This window comes from Camelus dromedarius, chromosome 9 (genome assembly GCF_036321535.1).
Source record: "Camelus dromedarius isolate mCamDro1 chromosome 9, mCamDro1.pat, whole genome shotgun sequence".
Taxonomy (NCBI): Eukaryota; Metazoa; Chordata; class Mammalia; order Artiodactyla; family Camelidae; genus Camelus; species Camelus dromedarius.
In genome coordinates, this window is record NC_087444.1 from 17,210,436 (window position 1) to 17,234,490 (window position 24,055).

Genomic DNA, 24,055 nt, shown 5'->3' on the forward strand with positions numbered 1-24,055 from the left:
AAATGAAAATTTTACTAGGTGGATTCAGAGGCAAATTTGATTGGGCAGAAGAAAGAATCAGTGAATTAAAAAAAAAAGAACAATGGACATTATGGAGTCTGAAGAACAACAACAACAACAACAACAACAACAACAAAAGTTTGAAGAAAAGCAGACAGAACCAAAGAGACCTGTGGGACACATCAAGCCGACCAACATACACACTGTGGGAGTCACAGAAGAAGAGAGAGAAAGAAGTAGAGAGAATATTTGAAGAAATAGTGGCTGAAACCCTCCTAATTTTGATCAAAGACATGAATATAAACATAAAAGAAGCTCAATGAACTCCAGGAAAGATAATCTCAAAGAAACCCACACTGGGACACATTATAATCAAACTTTCAAAGACAAAGAAAAAATCTTGGAAAGCAGCAAGACAGAAGCAAATTATCACATAAGAGCGGTCCTCAATAGGATTATGAGCAGATTTCTAATCAGAAACTTTGGAGGTGAGAAGGCAGTGGGCCAGAATGTACAAAGTGCTAAAATTTAAAAGAAAAGCTGTCAACCAAGAATCCTATATCAGGCAAAAATGTCCTTCAAAAATGAGGGGGAAAACTAAGACATTCCCAGATAAACAAAAGTTAAGGAAGTTCATTATCACCTAAACCTACCCTATTAAAAATGCATAAGGGAGTCTTTAAGAAGACTTAAAAAAATGGAAAGCTATCCTATGCTCCTGGATTGGAAGAATCAGTATTTTTTAAATGGTCATACTGTCCAAGGCAGTCTACAGATTTAATGCAATCCCTATCAAATTACCCAGGACATATTTCACAGAACTAGAACAAATCACAATAAAATTTATGGGAATCACAAAAGCCTACAATTGCCAAAGCATTACTGAAGAAAAAGAAAGAGGCTGGAGGAATAACCCTCCCAGACTTCAGACAATACTACAGAGCTACAGTAATCAAAACAGCATGGTATTGGTACAAAAACAGACATATGGACCAATGGAACAGAATAGAGAGCTCAGAAATGAACCCACAAACTTTCGGTCAACTAATCTTCGACAAAGGAGGCAAGAACATACAATGGAATAAAGACAGTCTCTTCAGCAAATGGTGTTGGGAAAATTGGACAGCAGCATGTAAATCAATGAAACTAGAACACTCCCTTACACCATACACAAAAATCAACTCAAAATGGATCAAAGACTTAAATATAAGACAAGATACAGTAAACCTCCTAGAAGAAAATATAGGCAAAACATTACCTGACATACATCTCAAAAATGCTCTCCTAGGGCAGTCTACCCAAGCAATAGAAATAAAAGCAAGAATAAACAAATGGGACCTAATTAAACTTACAAGCTTTTGCACAGCAAAGGAAACCATAAACAAAACAAAATGACAACCTACGGAATGGGAGAAAATTTTTGAAAAAGTTGAAACTGACAAAGGCTTGATCTCCAGAATATATAAGCAGCTCACACGACTTAATAAGAAAAAAACAAACAACCCAATCCAAAAATGGGCAGAAGACCTAAACAAGCAATTCTCCAAGGAAGAAATATAAATGATCAATAGGCACATGACAAAATGCTCAATATCACTAATTATCAGAGAAATGCAAATCAAAACTACAATGAGGTATCACCTCACACCAGTCAGAATGGCCATCATTCAAAAGTCCACAAATGACAAATGCTGGAGAGGCTGTGGAGAAAAGGGAACCCTCTTACACTGCTGGTGGGAATGCAGTTTGGTGCAGCCACTGTGGAAAACAGTATGGGGATTCCTCAAAAGACTAGGAATAGACTTACCCTGTGACCCAGTAATCCCACTCCTGGGCATATATCCAGAAGGAATCCTACTTCAAAAAGACACCTGCACCCCAGTGTTCATAGCAGCACTATTTACAATAGCCAAGACATGGAGACAGCCTAAATGTCCATTTACAGATGACTGGATAAAGAAGAAGTCATATATTTATACAATGGAATACTATTCAGTCATTAAAAATGACAACATAACACCATTTGGAGCAACATGGATGTCCCTGGAGAATGTCATTCTAAGTGAAGTAAGCCAGAAAGAGAAAGAAAAATACCATATGAGATCGCTCATATGTGGAATCTAAAAAAAAAAGAAAAAGAAAGAGAAGAGAAAGAAAATAAAAAGACAAATGAACATAAATACAAAACAGAAACAGACTCAGACATAGAATACAAACTTGTGGTTGTCGGGGGGAGAGGGGTGGGAAGGGACAGACTGGGAGTTTGAAATTTGTAGATACTGACAGGTATATATAGAATAGATAAACAAGATTATATTGTATAGCACAGGGAAATGTATACAAGATCTTGTGGTAGCTCATGGTGAAAAAGTGACAATGAATATATGTATGTTCATCTGTAACTGAAAAATTGTGCTCTACACTGGAAATTGACACAACATTGTAAACCGACTATAACTCATTAAATTTTTTAAGAAGTCGGATTCCAGAAGTAAAAGTCTTTATCATACTGTTTTTTTCTGGATAAAATGGAAAGTTCAGCAATATCAGAAAATCCTTGATCTAATGAAGAATAGGAGTGTTAATTAAGTACATGAACCAAATCAACTTCCTTGTTCCCTTTGAGAACTCATAACTGTCTAGCAAATGCATGTAGGTTTGCTTTTAGTATATAACTCGAATATGTAATGCTTCCTTTTGCAATTATCAAAATCATTGCTCTGAAATACCAACCTCTGTCTCAGTCTGTAAACTTTAGAGGCATGTGTATATATACAAATATGTTTTATAAACCGTGAATTTCTGTCTGTTTCCATTAAGTAATATCAGTTGGATTATAAAAGCAGGTTTACTTTTATCACATGTAAAACTTTGATCCTAGGGCTGTTGAGAAAAATGAAGGTGACTCATAACAATTTAAATGAAGAAGGAAATGACATGTTAAATGGCCCAGTAACTTGGTGCTAGATTATTTCCAGGACTATTTCCCCACCAAAACAAACTGTACATTTTCTTCTGGAAATTCATCTCTTCATGGCACTGTGCTGTGTTAAACTGTGTTAACATCTGTGCTGAAATGGAGCGTGTGCTTTTTTATATATGTGTTAGAATTTCAGCTACTTTAGTTGAGACACACAAAAAAATTGTTACTGATCCAATAAAATTATCAAAGGCCAAACAGTAACTACTTGGTTTCATTCTTAAATGATCTATGAGAAAAGTAGAGAAAGCTCATACCTTTTTTTTTACTTATAGGAAAATCAGTCTATTGATTATTGTACTGAAATTCAAAGTCAAAGTAAGGCTCTGGAATGAGCAAGTGCCTTTGTATTTATTTGAAGGAAGGAATAGGAAGAAACCTGAATTCTGCTCTCAAGGAAGCAAGACTAAAGAAACAGCATTATATTTCCCCCAGAAATGTGAAATGGACTATTTTACCTTAAAAACCGTTTCTTGCTCTCCTTGCTGAAGGAAGTAATAGAAAGTGGGATGGAAATGTGAGGAGCCTGTTGTGATGATCGGTGTTGCGGTCCCTGTAAATGTTCCCGGAAAGTCCTCTTCTTGTGTTCTTTGAGGAAAAAAGAGATCATAAGCAGGGAGAATTCATTGACGTTACAGAATTTTAAGTCACTGAAAATAGTTGCTTTCTGAATTAAGAACAGGCTGGAAGGGTACCTAAGAGATGTTGCAATTTAAAGACACAGAGATACCACCATAAAGGGCTTGACCGCAGACAGCAGTTTTCTAGCTACTTCTGTTCCAAGATCAGAATCTGTCTAGCTAAAGAATTTTATTTCTCAGCAGAAGCTTATGGAAGACTATGAAATCTTAAAATTTTCTTATGGTCCAGGGGAGAATAGATGCAGGTAGAATTGCAGTTTGATGGGAGACATTTTTCTTTTGATTCTGTCAGGTAGCATCATCATATTTTATCAGCAGTAGTTGGTTCATGACTGAACACGTGAGAGTCTGGTGACGAGCGCGTGGCAGAGTGCCTAGGAGTGAGAGTGAGACGGGCCCAGAGGACACCACACAAGAGCCTGGCGCTGAGGGGAACATGGCTGGGCGCTTGGCACTGCAAACTTGTTCGTGCTGCAAACTTGAGCGTTTTGAATCCCCTTTCAGAAATTAGTCAAATACGACTCCTATGTTCTGAGTAACTTTATGGGAAAATCTTATTCCTTTTCTGCCGGTTGTATATAAATGGCTTAAAAAGGAAATTATAATGACTATAGAGTAGAATTTGGAGATAATGGCATTGTCACAGCCCAGTTTGGACTCATTACTGAGGAATCAAAATAACACTTCATGACTTTCCCTCAAGGCTTATTCATGTACGATGGTTTTAAGGCAGTTAATTAATGATGATGAATCCTATTTGTAAAGCACCTACTCAAAAGAGTGCATCTTACTTTACTGACCACTCTGTGGTCTTTCAAATGTCCTGTGAAGTAGGGAGAACCTAGGAGTGTTACATCAAACCTCCTGTGGGGGAACAGATACTCAGCAGTGAAGAAGTGCAGGTAGACTCAGTCAGGATCATCCAGTGATAACGTGAGAGATCCTTCTGCTGACTGCATTTAGGTTCTGTGGTCTCCATTTCCAACCCTCAACTCTTCAGCTCAGAGACCAATTTACCAACAATAATGTAAAACAACATAAAAATAAGGCAACATTTATTGAGTACACACTATATGCCAAGCACTATTCTAAGCACTTCAAAAGCAGGAAACCTTTTAAAGTTGACAAGTGTATGGAGTGGATATTACTATTATCCCTAAAAATAGGCTAAATGAAAATGTATACAGGAACTTATTTGTCTACAATCATAGGGCACACTGAATTGAAAAATGAAAGCATTGAACAGAAAGGAAATGGATAAAAGATAACAAGAAAGGGTCAGAGAGAAAGTCATAGATATCTGGGAGGAATAGAACTAGGATGCTCAACTCTAAGACCCATCCTATTAGAGCTGAAAGATTTTTTTTTTTAAAGAAAAAAATTCCTGTGAAGCTCCAGACCTCCCTTTGCTCCGAGTGGAAGAGAAAACCAATTTATATTCCACATCTCAACACAACATACTGAGGAGGACAATGCTTTTTAAGAAGTCAATAAAAGTCATGGTGGGCATGTCCTTCACATTCAGCCAAGCTGTACATGTATCAAAGCAAGAGAAAATGAAAACTAAATATGCCAAAGTTGAGGAGTCCTCATTTCCACCGTTAGTAATCTTGAAGGATGAACTCTACATGTCAAGAAGTCACCAAGGAAAATCTGAGTTTTGAAGACCTGGTCACCACTGAATATATGTAATTATAGATTTAAGCCAGTGTGTCATGGGACCTGCTTTTGGGGCATGCTGGATGGGCCCTGAGACCTCTGTAAGGAGGCCGCTGACATTCCTGGGGTGGGGCAGCCCTCATGTGCAGCTAGGGGTCCCTAAAGGGCCCCATGGGCACCTCCTCCAGCTCTTGCCCCTACCCTACTTTTTTCTGAAGTTAAAACAAAATGGGGAGGGGCTTCGGGACAAGGTGGGAAAAAATAGTACATAAAGGGTATACATTTGACTAGGTTGAAATAATACTAGAACACTATCAGAAGTGGCAGGTAAAGACAGAAGGAAAGAGAAAACTAGAATAATGTCCTTGATGGTGACAGTGGTAAAAAGTTGAAGTTGAGAGATATCATTCAAAATTTATACTTCAAATTAAAAATATGTGACAACATACTAAGAGACTAAGATGACAAATATTTTAGTGTAGTGCTAAACCCCAATGATTCAGTCCTTCCTACATACGAAACAAAACACACACACACATACACACACACACACAAAATAACAGAGAGAAAAACACATTAAATGCAATCTACTACAAATGGTAAATATAGCTTAAAAGATGAAGGAGAGTTTAATATATAAAAATGAAGAGGAGAAACACGAAAGTTTCTATTAATTTATATCGATAACTACTACATCAGTAAGGATAATAATAGATTATGACACTGAATTTAAAAACTACACACCGTCACAGTAAAACTCAAAAGAACTTTTAATACAATGGAAGGGGTAGGGATTGTCTTTTCCACAGCACAACGCCAGCAGTACAAATGAACAGAATGAGTTGGAAAATTTCTGCTGTACAAACACAAATATGGTAATTGACACACATCAGTGATCAATCAGGGATGGTAAAATTTTTAGAGAATGACAATCATAGAATAAGATATTTATACACTCTCAGAGAGCTACTCATCAAATGACTGATTCTAGACAGAGAAACGTGTGTTCCAATGAATGGATCTCACTGGCTCCTGCCTCCATGAAAAAGTGTTCAATGCTAAGAGGACAAGAGTGGTGACAGGCAAAGTGGACATGCTTAGTCCCCTGAGGGGCTCTGCCAGGAAGCACACAGCGTTCAGTAAGTGGCGTCCTTGGCAAAGGGTTCACCTGAGTTTCATGATGAGGAAGGGGTCAGACAACTGCAGAATGTAGACCTTTGAGCCAGACAACTGACCTGTGTTCTGCACACAAGTCAATGTCACCACCATTAAAGACAACCACAGAAAGGTGAGGAGAGGGTTTGGGTTCAAAAGGACTAAAGAAATATAGTAGCAAAATCTCTTTAGTTCTTTGGAACCCAAAACATCTCTTCTCCTTTCTGTCATTTAATCTGTGGAGGCATTGCCTGTTTGAAAAAGACAGGCCAGTTGTCCTGTTCAGTGGTCTAGATTCTGCAGTTGTCTGATAACTACCTCATGACGAAACTCAAGCAAAACCTTTTCAGCACGGACACTGCATGGTTAATGCCACCTGCACCGAGCACAGCCCATCTGGTGGCAAAAAATGTCCAGGCTGACATGTTGCCTTCTTCCAGCTGCTCCAGATGCCAGTGTGTGCAGGATGGCAATTCAGAGAAGCAAGTGTTAAAGTCTCTCACAGCTGTGTATCCATCTAAGCACTGGTCTCCTTAGCACTGGGTCACATTTGGGGACTGATGCCTGGGATTTCTCCCATCAAATCAGTCCTTTGGAGTAAAAATCATGGATTGTGGCTGGTGGTTGTGATGCTGATTCTCAGCAAAGCATCCCTGCAGTGTTCAGTTTGGACTTTAACCGGATTTTCTGTTGCAGATAGTTTACATCTAGCGGGAAAGGCAAATTTGATGATGTGGTTTCTTCAAATTGGCAAAATCTTTTCAGAGTACCGAAAATAATGCGTAGCTGTGAAACAGAGACAGGGGAGAGATGGAGAGACATAGGAGAGATAGAGAGAGGGACAGAGAGAGAGACAGAGGGATCAAATGTGGGTCTTCGTTGGGTTCTGCTGACGGCTGAGCCTGGAGGGATGACCACATGGTGACAAGAGTCAGGAGCAGGCTGGGATCCTCTTGAGAGGAGGGGCTGAAGGGGGAGCCCGAGGCTGGTGCTGAAGGGAAAAGGGAGATCCACGAGTTAGAAGAAATACCTCCTGAAGCAAACGTGCAGACTGTGGTGCAGAATCTAGGGACCCCTGTCCTCACCCCACCTGTGCTTGGGGATACGCCAGCTCAAAGCTGCTGCAGAGTCTTAGCCAGATCCCCCCACTGGTTCCTCAGCAGCCAACTGACTTTTGATTCCCCTTCATCTGGACCGAAGTGATTGAAGCCTTTCTCACATGTCCCAGGGAGGGATGGGCATAGCATCCCTCATATACATTCAGAAACAGACTGCTGTCTGGAGCAAGGATCCTTGGGACACCCCTATCCTGGTTCCTGATATCCCACCAAATCCATAGTCCATTTAACCCCTACATGCATGTCAGCAGAGCTTTGAAAAATACTGATGCCGAAACCTCACCCCAGAACTTCAGAATCACAGTGTCGAGGGGTTGGGTCAAGCCATTCGTGTTACATAGATCCAAGCTCACCCAGGTTATTCGTGACGGCAGAATTTACAGCCACCCACTAGCCCTGCACTGCCTCACACCATTCTCTTTCCGTCGCTTCATTACTTCCACCATGAACCCCTTTCCCACTGGCCATAAACATTTTCTCACCTTCCTTTGGATAGTCTAGAGTTAATCACTTGCCTTCTGAAATTCCCTTGCCTGAGCCACTGATCTTCTTACATCCTGTGTATCTGAGTCTTCATAAATCTGCCCCAAGTTAATTCACTATGAGGCTCTCCTAGGTTCCTTTGTCTAAGATTCCAACTTATGTCATTTTTTTATGGACTTTTCTGAACATGTAGAAGGAGTCATGTGAGTAAAAGGAAGAGAGGTCTGAAACCCTGGCAAGTCATGCTTTTTGCAATCTGTAATCACTTGGCCTATGCTTCAGCTTTTGGCCAAAGTCACTTTGGGGTGCCATATATTGTCCTCGACCAGCTCCAATGAGGCCCTGGGAGCCCCATGGACATTTCCACAGAGCTGACCACCGAGGCTGGTGAGAAACCCGACTCCAGGCAAGTCCAGCATTCCCACCTATACCTGAAGTTCTTACTTAGTTTTTGTAATCAGGGTTTTCATTCCTCAGTTATATCACCTTTTATTCATGTGGAGACGTCGAGGAGTCAATGTTGTCCTAGGTGTGTTCTGCAGAAGCCAACCCATGTGCATGTGAATCGTTAAGACAATGATTCTGGAAGAGGCAGTGGAGTGGAGGGAGGGAGGGCCGGGAAAGAAAGGCAATGAAACCAAGACAGTGTGTGATTTCAGGCAAAGAACCCCGTGTTCAGGGGCCTAAATGATGCTCTTCTGATGAGGAGGACCTCGGGGCCGGGCTTCCCTGTAGCTAGGAGTAGAGGTGAGAAGGAATACCAGGGCAGCAGTGGCAGGAACACAGCAGAGTTCACAGTAGAAACAGCAAATGGGGAAGGAAGGGCCTGGCAGGGTGGCAACTCCCACGGAAAACAGAGGAAAGAGCAGACAGAGGGAGGATCAACTGTTAAGTGAACGAACAACAAAGAGGACAAACTAGTGGAGTTTGAGGTATAATCTTAGATGAGGAGCAACAGGGAAGACGTGCATGGAAGGCCTAGATGTGATTACCTCTGTCCCCTACGCTTGAAGGCCAGGGAACCTGCATGCTATTCTCCACTTGCTGCGCAGCAGTTTTCTTCGCAGAATCTTCTGCTTCAGGACACTGGAGGCATTACTGTTGCTAGAGACTTGACGTTCATGCTGGCTGGCAGCTGAGCCCTCGCCCTCCACCTTGGGAGGGATCTTCATTCCGATGGAAGCATCCAAACCCAGCTCTGAAGATAAAACCACAGAAAACAGGATGCATTGTTATTCAGGATATTACAATGACTTCCTCCTCCAGCCAAGAGGAACATCAAGTAAGGAACGTGTCCAGGAACAAGAGAGGCCATCTGAACGTCCCTGCCAGGTGAAGCCAGTGGAGACACCTTGGTATTTTTCTCTTTTGTTGACCGTCCCCAAACTGTGCAGTGCTGGTAAGACTGCCAGGAGGCAAACATGTTCTCACTGCCAAAAAACTGTTTTTTAAGAAAAATAGAATTGACGAAAACGGAAAGTTCCTAGGTAGAAAAGACAAGGCAAGGCAATCAGGGCAGTCAGAGGTTGTACTATTGGGACAGAAGTGACTGTAGAAAGTAAGCAAAGTCAATGTTGAAAGAAAACTTCAGGAAAGAAAGAACTGGGGAAGTCTGAAACTGGAAATTTTTACATATGTGTTTCAGTATATGATTCCCATATATTTGTACATACACTATATATAATGTTTATCATACCCAAGCTAAATAAGACCTGGAAGCTGTGATAAAAATACAACACTCACGTGTGTGTGTGTACAAGGGAAGCAATGGATGATGGCGTTGAGATATTGAATGGATCATTCTAACAGCCTCCGATGAGTTGAAATTGAAAAAGGAAAAATAGACATCAGAAGAATAAGCGAGGGAAGCTCTGGTGGTAACATGAACGATTAGATCCGGGGGATTATGAGAATAAAGGGCATTAAAACTAGCGTTTGCAGCAAAATCTGTCGTGATGCCTGGATTCAGACTCAGGCCTCTGGGGTAACTGTGCAGGAGAGAGATTGACTAGCCAGTGGGGCTGAGTCCTGGCCTAGAATGTGGGAAGCCAAGGTCAAGAAAAAGAGACTAGAGGCAAGGCAAGACAATGAAATCCCACAAGGGCTAATGGCACTTGTCAGGGCCACGCATCCCTAACACCCGCTGAGCACTTCCCATGAGCTCTCTGCATGGTGGCCAGTGGTGCCCCTTCTTCTCTCACCTCCACTCTCTTCATTTCTCAGATGAGGCCATCGCCTGACAGATGGGCACCAGGCGGCCCCAGTCTCCAGGTGGAGATACTGAGAGGAGTAGAGGGTAAGGATGAATACGTCCCAGATGAAATGCATGTGAGGGTATGAAAGCTCATTGAAGAAAATCAGAGAAGAGTCGGATCATGATAAGAAAACCGAGGACATGGCCATGGAGATGAGTGGAGAGGACAAATTAAATGGAGCATCATAGAAGAAACTGAGTGGCTCACCTTATCTATGAAGGTGTTTTTTTATTTTAAATAAAGGGCTAAAAACAGAAAAATTACCTCCATGTGAAAAGTCAACAGACGATTGAAGTGTGTGGGCAGTTTTCACATTGCTACTAAACATTACTAATGCACTGTTACTGAGAGCACGTGACAGGGGAAAACTGGCTTGAGGATGGGCGATGAGAAGAGAACTCTGGCAAACGTGCCATTCTGAGAAAGCAAGGGGAGACGGAGTCTAGAGAAAGTGGAGACCATCAAAAGTCCTGCACTTCAGCTGAGACAATGCACGTGCAATCATTGTGTAAGTGTTACATCACCAGCAGGATACACGGGTAGACATCACACAGTCACAGGTGTGCTGACGCAGGTTTTACCGAATCACGGACCCTGGGAGCTATGTTTCTTAACACTCCCAACGACCACGGAAGGTAGATTTAACTTCCCTGTGGTCAGATAAGGGAAATGACAAGGGAATACCTCACAAGATAAATAACTTGGTCCCGTTAAAGAACCAGGAATTTGCAAACCCAGGACCTGGGGCAGAGCTGGCCCTAAATCTGCGGCTCCTGCTCACTTCCCTCTGTTAGAGCGTTGGGGATTTTCCGTGGACCTGAAAGGAGCATGGCAGAGGCCTCACTGTCTCCTCCACCCCCAGCTCTGGCACGACCAGCTCATGGACTAGAGCTTCCTACACCCCTTTTCTTACTTACCTTGCAGGGGCAGCCCTTGGTCTCCAAACTCAGTGTTGGCTGTGAAGCCCCACACGGTGGAGGGAAGGCCGAGCCTGGCGTTGCCGTCACCACAGTCAAACTGCTGGTCCCGCTGCAGCTGCAGGTGATGGGTCACCTGGGTGCTTGTCTGCAGTTGTGCTTGTGAAGCTTCCATCTCTGACCCTTGGAAACTCAAAGGCCCTTGGCGACGGTCCTCCCAGGAGTCACCTGAAAGCAGAGGACAGTTCAGCAGGACCAATCCAACTTTCCGTTTGTCAGCCCCTCACACAACACCCATTTCTGCTGTTCCTGCCTATCAGGGAAACCACCCAATCAGCCAGACAACAGAGGCAGACATCATGGACATGACGGAGATGTCATTTTGAAGGCTGTGCCTGGGGACGCTGAGATGGCAGGTGCCTGGCAGGAACGTCGCTGAGATCAAAAATCACCCACTTGGGTCCAGAGGGTACTGGATGGCAGCTGAGGTCACGACCATGACTCAGTTATTAGCGACCCTTCCTTGTAGCCTAGAGACAAGATTCTGGCCAGGCCTCAGGGAAGGGAGGACGAGGAATTGTTGATGTCTAATTAGAATAAAGAAATAACAAGAGAAGTGGGGCCCAAAGGCTGCAAATTCCACTAGAAATGGGACTTGGGGCCTATAGCACATGGACCAAGTAATGAGAACTCTTCCCACTTCTGGAGCCTTTTCAACTCCATTCCCCGTGTGTTTTGATGACCCGTCCACCCAGCACACAGGGATACGTCCCATGGCTACATGTGTCCTGGGTGTGCTGGTGGGTACTGGCACCTGTAAGTAGTGTAGCTGAGGTCTGAGGGCCTTACTGGAAGCTCAGTGTCCAGAAGTGCTACAGAATCAGGACGTCTGGTTCTTCAGGGAGATGACACAGTGCACATTCCTTGTATTACACCCCCCTCCAGGGGCACCAGGCACTGCTCCTAATCACACATGTTTACAATTCTACTGTGAAGTGAGTTCATATTCTCAGAGAGTGGGCTAACCAAAGAGCTCAAGTAGCTCATCCAGTCCAGGGCAGGCTCAGGTGGGGTCACGGCCTACGGGGCCTGCTGCACATTGCTGTGCGGCTGCCCCCTCACTACCCCCTGAAGACCCTCCTGCTCAACAAGCTTTGTTGAACTGTTTCTTAAACGTGTCTCTCCTGTGTCTGCTACCACGTTGTCTTCCACAGAGAGCACTCTGTCTGAGTCTCATCAGTGATTCATCAGACCTCCTTCTAACGGCTTCCTCTGATCCTGTCTCTCCACACTATCAGCGGTCTCACCAGTCTTACTCAGCTTGGGGAAACTTGTCCTCCTCAACCTCCCTACATGAACTCAAATCCTCACCTTGCCTTGACACTCCTGCTCCCTCCGGCCCCTCTTTCTTCAGCACATCACTTCCCACAACCCCCTTGAACAAATCCTCCCTGGACACAGGCTGCCCCTCCTGACCCCAGCCCTGCACCTGCGCCTTGTAGAGCTTGCTGGGCTTTTTCCCTAAGCACTGCTCTCTGCCTTGTGTGCCCTTCCCATTTCCTCTAGGCAGAGTTTCTTCATCATTAATCACTGCATTAGGATTCTTAATAAGATTTATTGATAATTCACATGGTCTGAAGGGTAACACCTCTTAAATTAAAAACTTTAATGTGTGAAACAATGCTCAAAACCAGTAAACCCACCCTCAAATGCTATTTTGAATCACACAGTAAAATTATTTTAAAATATCACATGTTAATTTCATCATGTAGTTTTATCTCTCTTTTCCCAACTAATGGCTTTTATTAAACTGTGCTCAATATTCTCTGCATTTGCATGGGAAAAGGCAAAATAGTTTATCAAACTTCACAAGGAATGCCCAATAGCATTACTTAGGAAAGTAGGGAAAAGCCTCCAATGAAATCTGAAGTTGTCCTTAAAGATCAAGTGCTTGTGCTGTGCCTACAGCACTTCTCCCCGGTCAGGGCGGATGGGGCGAAAGAGCAGGTCTCCTGCGGCCCCACTGCCGGAGTCACAGCCGTCCACACTGTTCACAGGCCATGATCAGAGCCCACAAATAGGATGGACCCGAGCATCATTGATGTGTCCCATTCATTCACCTCAGCCCATCCGTGTGGGGGATGTTGGCCTCTCCTGCCCATGCTGAATGATGGCCTGGCAGGGCCGGGCCACATCCCACACATCTCACTTCCCCTCTCTAGCATGACTTAATATCAACAGCCTGCACTAGTGCGGGCGGTCCAGGTGACGTAGGGCGTCCTGGGACGAGGAGAAAGGAAAGTTGTCTTACCCACATGATGCCTTTTGCAAAGTAAATCCCACAGCCTGATTCAAAAGAACACAAATCTCAGGGCCTGTTTACAGAAATCACTCTCGTAGTGTATACAGGTCATTGGCTACAAAGTCTGTGAGGATAACTGGGGACCCACTAGGAGCCGTGTGCTCTATTCGAGGGAGTACTCACCATGTACAGCAAGCGCTGAGAAGACTCCCTGTTGGTCCCAAGGGAATGAGGCACCTCTGTCAGGCCTACAGGAGTCTGACAGGTCATGGCCAACAGAACTAGTCAAATAACATTCATCCAGTGAGTCCTGTGGGCCTTCATTCTCTTCTACCACCGGCTGCTCACTACTGAGCCTTCTGGGGTCAGGTGCACTGAGGATTAAACAAAATGAATGAGTGAACGCAGGGTCCTAGCTGGGTTTGATGGGAGTGTTAAGGGACTGGTCGCAGAAAACAAATGGAAATACTCCACAAAGCGAGATATAACAATCCTCCTCCATCTGGGGCCAGAGTGTGCTTACAATGGGAATAGGAGACAGACAGAGCAGGAGGTGGTCCCAGCACTGACCAGAAAAGGAGCTCAGTACGAAGGAGACTCAACCACCTCAGTACACATTAGTCAGAAGACACTCAGAAACTGCAAGGGAGGCTTCAACTCTTGCATGTTTTGTTGAAATTTACATGCAACAGCTGAGGGAACAAGACTCTGGCAGCATAATCCTGTGTCTCCAATGCCTTTTCTCTACTACTGAGATGTTTTATATATTTTGCTTTTCTAAATACTTTTCTTGCTATGAAATACTTGTCAGTGGTAAGAACAAAGACTGAAAGGCAGAAATGCATCTTATGCTGCTTTTAATAAAAACAGAGAAGGAGAGTCCGAGAAATCCTGGACTGATTAGCACCCATGCATCAACTGAATGCACTTACTCCATTTGAGAGAGATTATCAAAGGGGCTTTAAACGTACAGTTAAAATAGACAGCATTGTTAAAGGGACACATTGTGGTTGTCTGAATGGAAGAATTAGGCATATTCAGCAGTTTCTCATTTCCCTGGATCTGACCTCACCATCTATCAACATTAAATAAGAGCTATGATTCTTCATTATGCTGTAGAGCAGAAATTGATACAACACTGTAAACTGACTATACTTTGAAATAAATAAATAAAGAGATGATAGGTAGGTAGGTAGGTAGATAGATAGATAGATAGATAGATAGATAGATAGATAGATAGCAGAAGGAAAACAAAAGACCCATGGGTCTTCAAAAATTACCTGGAACATATATGGTCTTGTTCCTCTTCTTCCTCAAGAACTGTGTGATTTTCTATGGATCAATTCAGACAGGGTAAGAAACATTAAGCAGATCCCCCTACATATGTCAATAGTTAGGTATCCAATACTATCATGGGGAAAAAAGTATCACCAGTGGCACAGGAGGATAACGTAAGAATATTCCAGGAGGCCTCAGGCTGCGCCTTCTGGACCTGCCTGGGTTCGCTTTCTTGACCCCTGGGCAGTATCTCCTCACCACAATCACCTTTTCCAGGTCTGAGTCAGAAGTGAAATGTATCTTTTCCCCACATTGTCTGTGGAATAGCCCATCTGCATTCTAAAAAGAATACTGTAATATTCAGCCTTCCCTCACCGTATGCTGGCTGCTTTAGCAGAATTTGTACACTGAAAACAACATAATGGTTGGAATCTACAAACCCTAGCATGAAAATGAGCTTTGTGCTAAACAGAACCATCATCCCTTCATGGAGTGGGGAAATTCTGGGGTCAGCCGCACTTCATGGAAAGATACATGCAAGGTGATAGTAGGGATGTTTGTGTCCTGGTGTTCAGGTGGCTCCTCCACTTAGAGGAGACGGACACTGGGGATGACAGCAGTGACCCCAGGGAAACAACAAATCCAGAGGTGTAGTTAACACTGTCAACATCTTTTGAAGGAAAGAAATTCAAGGGATATTTTAGGGGTATGATCATGAGAACCTTATAAGTAAAAACGACATTTGATGGGAATCATAAAAAAAGACACCTCTGTACAACTGCACAGAGGTGAGTGACATTGTCACACTTGTCTTCGGTTCAGTGACCTATCTTTGGGCCCAACACACAGGCTTCACCTGGGATGAGGAAGAGAGAATAGCTCCATGACCCCCATGATGTCTGTGCTTAAAACTCAATTCTAGGACCTAAACCTTCACAAGATGCACCTATAGGGTCTGCCCACAGGGACACCATAGCTCGGCATTGCCAGAGGCGTGAAGCGCAAAAGACACCAGCTCTACCTGGCAGTGTAGTTGGAGGTTTATCACGTTGATAAGAGAGTACTCACTGGTTACATCCCGAGCATAAGAGAGTTCCAATCCCTCAAATGAGTAGATGGCGGTGCTCCTATAAGGCCAGAAGGAGTCTGACAGGTCAGGAAGAGCTGAGTAAGTCAAATAGGACTCCTCCACTGAGTGCCGTGGGATGTCATCCTCTACCATCTGCGGCAGCTCTGTGCTGAGCCTGGCGGGTAGGGAGACCGAAGATTAACATAATAGCAATCAGAAATCTAGAGTCCTATCTGGTTTAGATGAACTGTTTAAGGGAGTGGTGAAGGAAGCCAAAGGGTGATCCTTTAAGCAGAAAAAACTGACTTTTTTCGTGCAACAGAGTGTGCGTTTTTGAGGAGCAGGAGACAGAAAGGAGAGGGGGTGCTTAGTGCTCTGGCCAAATAACAGCTGATGAAGAAAGAGACTGATTATCTCTAAACTGCAGAGTCATGACCCATAACATAGACTCATGTAAGAGTGGTTTTCACCCTTTCATTTAAGTTCCACTGACTGCTACATGGAGATTAAGTGTATACTATTGGGGGCACCCTAGTGCCCCAGAAATCTCATGCCGCTAAGGCCTCTTTCTCTCTTTATTGTGGCATGATATAATTATATCACTGTTTGTGTCCACTTCTTGCTACGAAACACATGCCAACATGCTAACGCAAAACAGACCGAAACCAGATTTGCATCTCACTCTGTAAATGACACCAGAGAGAACAAATGAGTGCACAAAAATCACTATATCGTAGATCACTTGTTCAACTGAATTGGGTATACACTTGAGAAGTTAATGAGAAATAGGAAACAATGTATGTATCCAAATGAAAGCAGAGAAGATTACAAAAAAGATAATTCCTGGTTATCAAAGTGGATCATACGCTTGTATTCCTGCTGTTTCCTGGATTAGGGGACTGCAGAAGTCACATTTCATCAACAGCGCACAAATATTCAAAATTACCTGCAGATAGTTGGCTCTACTCCTTTCACCCCATCTTGATCATTTTGGTTTTCTGTAAATGAATTAACAGGACAGTTACACTGGGCAAAATTCATTTACATATGATCAAAACCATGCCAAAATTATTATTTTGGCAATGTGTGCAATGTGATAACAGGGTACTGTGGGAGAAATCTTCCAGGAGGCCCTAGATAGAACCTCATAAGAATGCACTGGATTCGCTTCTTGAGCCCCTACACATGTCTCCTTAATATGACAGGATGTCCGCACACTATGTCCTGAGTCTAGGCAAACAGTAACCTCGTACTTATACCCACTGATCATGTGGGACTGCCGAGCTACCTCCTAGAAGGCTGCTGTAATATTCAGGATTTTTCAAACTGAAATGCTGTCTCTTATTGGGGTAGATGCATTCCCATTGACATCAGACTGATGAGCAGAATCTAAACATAGTCTAAACACTCTTCCGTGCCACCAAGAAAGAGTGGGCATTCATAATGCTGGGTGATCCAGGACCCTGCCTTGCTTCAGAGAAACACACCAACGATGGCAGTGGTGCTTCTGTTCTGGTTTCAGAAGCCTCTGGATAAGATAAGACAAATGGAAGGAGACAGACTTGGGTTGACAGAAACAACCAAAGGAGTGACATCTCCAAAGACATAAAGTACACTGCCAACAGCCTCAGACAAGTATAGAATCTCAGGGACATTGCTCAGGAATGAAAATTAGAGCATTAAATGCAAGATAAGAGATTCATTCAAAATTAGGAGATCGGAAAGGTACCTCCTATGACACAATTGGAGAGCTATATGGGAGTCTGGCAGGACCGTGATGGATCCAGTGATTTGCCAGTGCGACAAACATGATTAGGAATTGAGCAAAGTTCACAAACTCAGGGAATGTGTTATTATAAAGGTAATTGTATGGAACAGAATAGAGAGCCCAGAAGTAAACCCATAGAATTACAGTCACTTCATCTTCAACAAAGAATGCAAGAACACACAATGGAGAAAACACAGTCTCTTCAGCAAGTGGTGTTGGGGAAACTGGACAGCCACACAGACATCAATGAAGTGAGGACACTCCATCACACTATAAACAAAAATAAACTCACAATGGCTTAATTACTTAGATATATGACAAGACACGATAAACCTCTGAGAAGAAAACATAGGTGAAACATTTTTGACATAAATCTTAGCAATGTTCTCCTGGGGCAGTCTACTCAGGCAATAGAAATAAAAGCAAAAATTAACAAATGGGATGTAATTAAACTTATAAGCTTTTACACAGCAAAGGGAACCAGAAGCGAAAAAAAAACAACAACCTACAGAATGGGAGAAAGTATTTGCAAATGATGCAGCTGACAAAGGTTTCATTTCCAGACTATATAAACAGCACATACAGCTTGATAACAGAAACAACAAAAAACCAAACATGGGCACACGAACTAAAAAGGAACTCTTCATGGAAGGCATACAAATGGCCAATAGGTACATGAAAAAATGCTGAATACTGCTAATTACCAGAGAAATGCAAATTAAAAGTACAGTGAGGTATCACCTCACATCAGTCAGAACGGGCTTTATTAAAAGTTCATAAACCCTAAATGCTGGAAAGGGTGTGGAGAAAAGGGAACCCTCCTACACTCTTGCTGGGCATGTAGTTTGGTGCAGACATTACAGACAACAGTATGGATATTCCTCAAAAAACGAAAAAGAGACTTACCATATGATCCAGGAATCTCACTCCTGGGCATACATCCAGAGGGAAGTCTAATTTGAAAAGACACACGCACCCCGATGTTAATAGCAGCACTGTATACAATAGCCAAGACATGGAAACAACCTTAATGTCCATCCACAGATGGCTGAATAAAGAAACTGGTGTATTTATACAATGGAATACTACTCAGCCATAGAAAAGAATAAAATAGTGCCATTTGCAGCAACAAGGATGAATCTGGAGATGGTCATTCTAAGTGAAGTAAGCCAGAAAGACATAGTAAAGGAACACATGATTACATGCGTGTGTGGAATCTAAAAAAGAAATAAGACACTAGTCAAGTTATCTACAAAACAGAGACTCACAGACATAGAAAAGAAATTATGGTTATTGCAGAGAAAGGGGTTGGGAAGGGATAAATTGGGAATTTGAGATGTGCAAATATTAACTATTATGTATATAAAAGAAAAACAACAAATTTCTTCTATATAGGACTGGGAACTACATTCAGTATCTTGTAGTAACCGACAATGGAAAAGAATATAAAAAGGAATATACGTATATAGATATATGACTGAAATATTATGCTGTAACCCAAAAATTGACACATTGTAAACTGACTATGCTGCAAATAAATAAGTAAATAAGTAATTAAATAAAGGCAATTGTAGGGCCTGATTCAAAACAATATGTACGCATATAGTCTACACATGACAACGAATTCTCCGAGACAAGACAGATTGTGCGGAGCAAAGATCATGCAGACTACCTGGGAAGTCAGTTCCAATTTCATCTGCTTTAACATGCGAGGAACCACAGGCTACCTCCAGAGCACATAGCACTTTCTGTTCAGGAAATGCAAATTTTCCATCACTGCACTTCTCATAGCAGTCAGAACCTTCCTGGTGAATGGAAGGAGCCAAAACACATCCATCCCGGGACTCCTGGAGCACGTCGTCATTGTGAACCTCCAGTAGATCCATGCTGTGCCAGGTGGGAAAGGGATGACAGAAAATTAAACTCCGACGATTAGACACAGAGTCAGTATATTGATCTACAGCAGAGATACGGTTCACAAAAAGCCAGGGGGCAGTCCCCTTAAAGAGGGAAATAACTATTCTCCTATGGGTCATGCAGAGTGTGGCCACCATGGGGTGGGAGAGGCAGAGAGCAGCAGGTGCTCCGAGCACTGACCATGCAACCAGCAGTTCAAGGGGCACTTGCACTCTCCCTGTGTGCTCCAGGCATGACACCCAGCAAACACAGACGACTAAAATCTTGGCTCCCACTTTATGCATACTTTGCGTTAAACAATACAGGCAGTGCCCAAGCAAATACAGCTTTTGGAGGAATTACAGACATGTAACTTCTAACTTCAAGGAGTATTATCTCAATATTTTGATATAATTTTGATTTTGATGTTTTTTGTTTGTTTTCTTCACTTGCCGTCAAATACTCATCACCATACTGACAGCAAACAGGCAAAAGCAGATGTGCATCTCACCCTGCTTTTCTGCACGGAGGGCAGAACAGCTGACTACAGGGACCCCCAAGTCTGGCTAGTGCTCATTGGTCAACTCACTGTCCATCACTCAACTTGAGAGACTGTGAAATTCAGACACACACAACTGACACAATGGAAAGAAACAACATTTTTCAGGTGCCTAGTTGGCTGTTGAGTGAATGGATGAAAGACTCATGTTCAGCATGTTCTCTTTTCCCGCATCTGAGGTCTTCTGGTGTCACCATGGACATTAACAGCCCGAAAATCTTCAGAATTACCTGGGGGACACTGCCTCTTGTCCAGCTGCTTCGTCACACTCATTCTGATTTTCTGGTAAGAAATTCAGAGACAGCAGGTCAGAATAAACAAGTCATACCTCACATGCGCCAACTCACTGAACACAGGTACCACGAGGACATTAATATTCTCAGGGCAACAACAGAATATTTTACGAACGGTATTTCAGGACACTGAATTCTTTGGAGAATTAGACAGGACTGCTTTCAAGTGCTTGGGGGAAATTCTCTGGCTGATCTGGTTGAGCTTTCTCCCAATACCCCAATGGCTGAGTCTGTAGATTTCATACTTTATTTTCCCTCAAAGTCCTAGAAATCAGCTGAGTTTCTGTCTACAATTCTCTCTACAATATTGGTTCATCCCATCAGATAATGTTCTTGCTGATATTACAGAGGCATTTCTGCCTGAGAGAGGATGAATTCTACCAACAATCAAATTAAAGAGAAAATTTGGGGCTACACAGAAACAATGGGCATTCAAGGCTGGGGGGACTGCCAGAGCCCAGCCGTACTTCATGGGAACATCCAAGCAAGGTAAAGGGACACTTGGTTCTTTCCTGGTTTTCAGATTCCAACTTAGCTAAGAGAAGCCAACATGAGGAAGATGAAGACTCGGGCTGAGATCACTGACACCAGAGACACCACTTCACCTAACATATAGGCAAGGCTACCAGTCTGTTTGGACAGGCCAAGGAAGGCCAGGGACATTGTCCAAAAAGAACAATTCGATCATTGTAGCTTGCAAGAAACATTTGACCCAAACGTCTAACAGACACTTCCTGTGGATGATGAGCGAAGGTGGGTGACAGTTACTCACAGCTGATTTGGGTCCCATGGCCTAACTTGGGGTCCAGTGATTCAGATACAAGGACTGAGCCTAGAAAAGGACCAAGGCTCCCTGGCCAGAATGATGACTGTCTTTCATATCCATCCTTTTCTCTGGGTTAAACCAATATATGTCACTAGGGTCGACATTCAGGGGAGACTTTCTTCATTGTAGACAGTGTGTGGGGACGAAAAATAGAAAGGCTACCTGGGAGGTCAGCTGGAATTTCATCTTCTGCAACATGGGAGCAAGCACCAGCTACATCTGGAGCATGGCCGACTTTCTCTTCATCAAATGCCAAGTGGCCTTCACTGTCTAGCCGGTTGCAGTCAGGTCCTTCTTGGAGAACTGAAGCATTCAAAACACATTCGTCCTGGGACTGCTGGAGCACTTCCCCCTTCTCAAACGCCTCAAGCTCCATGCTGTGCCAGGTGGGAAATTGATGACAGAAAATTAAACTAAGAGGATCAGACACCAAGCTGTCCTAGCTGTTTCTGATAGGGGGGCCATAGCGAATGGACACAGAAAGCCAGGGGCAGTCCCCTTAGAGAGGGAAATAACTATCCTCCTATGTGTCAAGCAGAGTGTGGCCACCATGGGGTGGAACAGGGAGAGAGCGGCAGGTGCTCCGAGCACTGGCCATGCAAGCAGCTGTTCAAGAAGCAATTGGACTCTCTCTGTGTGCTCCAGGCATGACGCCCAGCAATCACACAGGACTAAAATCTTGGCTCCCACCGTTTGCATACATTGCATTCAACTATACAGGCAGTGTCTAAGCAAAAAGAGCTTTTGGAGAAATTACAGACACATAACTTCTAACTTCAAGGAGTATTATCTCAATATTTTGATACAGTTTTGATTTTTTTCCTGTTTTCTTCACTTGCAGTGAAATATGCATAACCATACTGACACCAAACAGGCACAAAGCAGATGTGCATCTCACCCTGCTTTTATGCACAGAGGGGACAGCAGCTGACTAGAGGGACCACCAAGTCTGGCTAGTTCACCTCGATCAAATCACTGTCCATGACTCAACTTGAGACATTCAGAAATTCAGACACACACAACTGACACAATGGAAAGAAACAACATTTTTCAAGTGCCTATTTGGCTTTTGAGTGAATGGATGCAAGAGTCATATTCAGCACGTTGTCTTTTCCCTGGATCTGAGTTCTTCTGAGGTCACCACTGACATTAACAGCCCAGAAATCTTCAGAATTACCTGGCGGACACTGGCTCTTGTCCAGTTGCTTCGTCACACTCATTCTGATTTTCTGGTAAGAAATTTGAGACAGCAGGTCACAATAAACAATTCACCCTCCCACAGGCCAACTCAGTGAACACAGGTAACATAGAAATGTTAATCTTCTCAGGGCAACAATAGAATATGCTATGAAAGGTATTTCAGGAAGCTGAAGTCTTAGGAGAATTAGGCAGGACTGCTTCTGAATGCTTGGGGGAAATTCTCTGGCTGATCTGGTTGAGCTCTCTCCTAATATCCCATCTGCTGAGTCTTTTGACTTAATAGTATATTTTCCCAAAAGGTCCTAAAAATCAGCTGAGGTGCTTCTAGAATTCTTTCTACAATATTGGTTTGTCCCATCAGATAATGTGGTTGCTGATGCTACGGAGGAATTTCTGCTTGAGACTAGATGAATGCTATTGACATTAATATCAAGGGGACAATTTGGGGCTACACAGAAACAATGGGCATTCAAGGCTGGAGGGACTGCCAGAGCTCACCCTTACTTCATGGGAACATCCAAGCAAGGTAAAGGGACACTTGGTTCTTTCCTGGTTTTCAGATGGCTACTTAGGTAAGATAAGCCAACATCACAAAGATGAAGTCTCGGGCTGAGTTCAGTGAAACCAGAGACACCACCTCACCTAACACAGAGGCAAGGCTACCAGTCTGTTTGGACAGACAAAGAAAGGCCAGGGACATTGTTCAAAAAGAAGAATCAGACCACTGTAGCTTGGAAGACAAATTTGACACAAACTATCTCTGACAGACACTTCCTGTGGATGTCCACCCAAGGTGGGTGACAGGTTCTCAACCCTGATTTCGGTCACATGGCCTGACTTTGAGTCCAGGGTGACAGATATATGAAGTGGGCCTAGAAAGGGATCAAGGCTCCCTGGTACATACGATATCTGTGTTTCACAATCCATCCTTTTCTCTGGGTTAAACCAATATGTGTCACTAAGGTCGACCTTCGGTGAAGACCTTCTTCAGTCTAGACAGTGTGTGGGGAACAAAACTAGAAAGGATACCTGGGAGGTCAGCTGGAATTGGATCTTCTGCAACATGGGAGCAAGCACCAGCTACATCCGGAGCACGGCTGACTTTCTCTTCATCAAATGGCAAGTTGCCTTCACTGTCTAGCCGGTTGCAGTCAGATCCTTCTTGGAGAACTGAGGGATTCAAAACACATTCATCCTGGGACTCTTGGAGCAACTCCTCCTCCAACTCGTCTTGCTCAATGCTGTTCCAGGTGGGAAAGGAATGACAGAAAATTCAACTATGAGCATCCGTCACCTTGTTGTCATTACTGATTTTGCTGCAGGGCATAGGAACCATTCATGAAATGCAAACTTATCATTCCTCATAAAGAGGGAAGTAACTATCCTTCTGTATGTGAAGCAGAGTCTGGCTGTCACGGGGTGGGAGAGGGAGAGAGCAGTAGTTGTTCGGTGCGCTGCCCACATGACATGTGATGAGAAATGACACCCAAACATCCCAGTGTGGTCCTTTCGTGATCATGAAGCACAAGTGAACTGCCACAGCATGTGCTACTGCCATGTGCCTCTGTCATATGCAGTTTAAGTTAATGTAGCCAAGTGAGTATGAGTGTTAAGGTATTGTAGAGCCTCAGAGATATTCTGCCTTCAATTTACGAA

At 43.3% G+C, this 24,055-nt stretch overlaps 1 protein-coding gene and 1 long non-coding RNA gene across 2 annotated transcripts; both read right to left on the reverse strand.

Annotated features, from left to right (window-relative positions):
• Positions 1–7,241: 7,241 nt before the first annotated feature.
• LOC135322162 (neuroblastoma breakpoint family member 4-like) lies at positions 7,242–13,801 on the reverse strand. Its single transcript, XM_064489972.1, has 4 exons — positions 13,694–13,801; positions 11,209–11,436; positions 9,029–9,234; positions 7,242–7,426 (listed from the first exon to the last, which is right to left on the reverse strand). The coding sequence occupies exons 2-3, from the start codon at positions 11,381–11,383 to the stop codon at positions 9,038–9,040; spliced, it is 372 nt and encodes a 123-aa protein (XP_064346042.1). The 5' UTR covers positions 11,384–11,436; positions 13,694–13,801; the 3' UTR covers positions 7,242–7,426; positions 9,029–9,037.
• A 5,662-nt stretch (positions 13,802–19,463) lies between these two features.
• Positions 19,464–23,623, reverse strand: LOC135322163 (uncharacterized). The gene is made up of 3 exons (XR_010382528.1): positions 23,429–23,623; positions 20,311–20,362; positions 19,464–19,512 (listed from the first exon to the last, which is right to left on the reverse strand). It is a non-coding gene; the product is annotated as an uncharacterized LOC135322163 (long non-coding RNA).
• Positions 23,624–24,055: the final 432 nt, after the last annotated feature.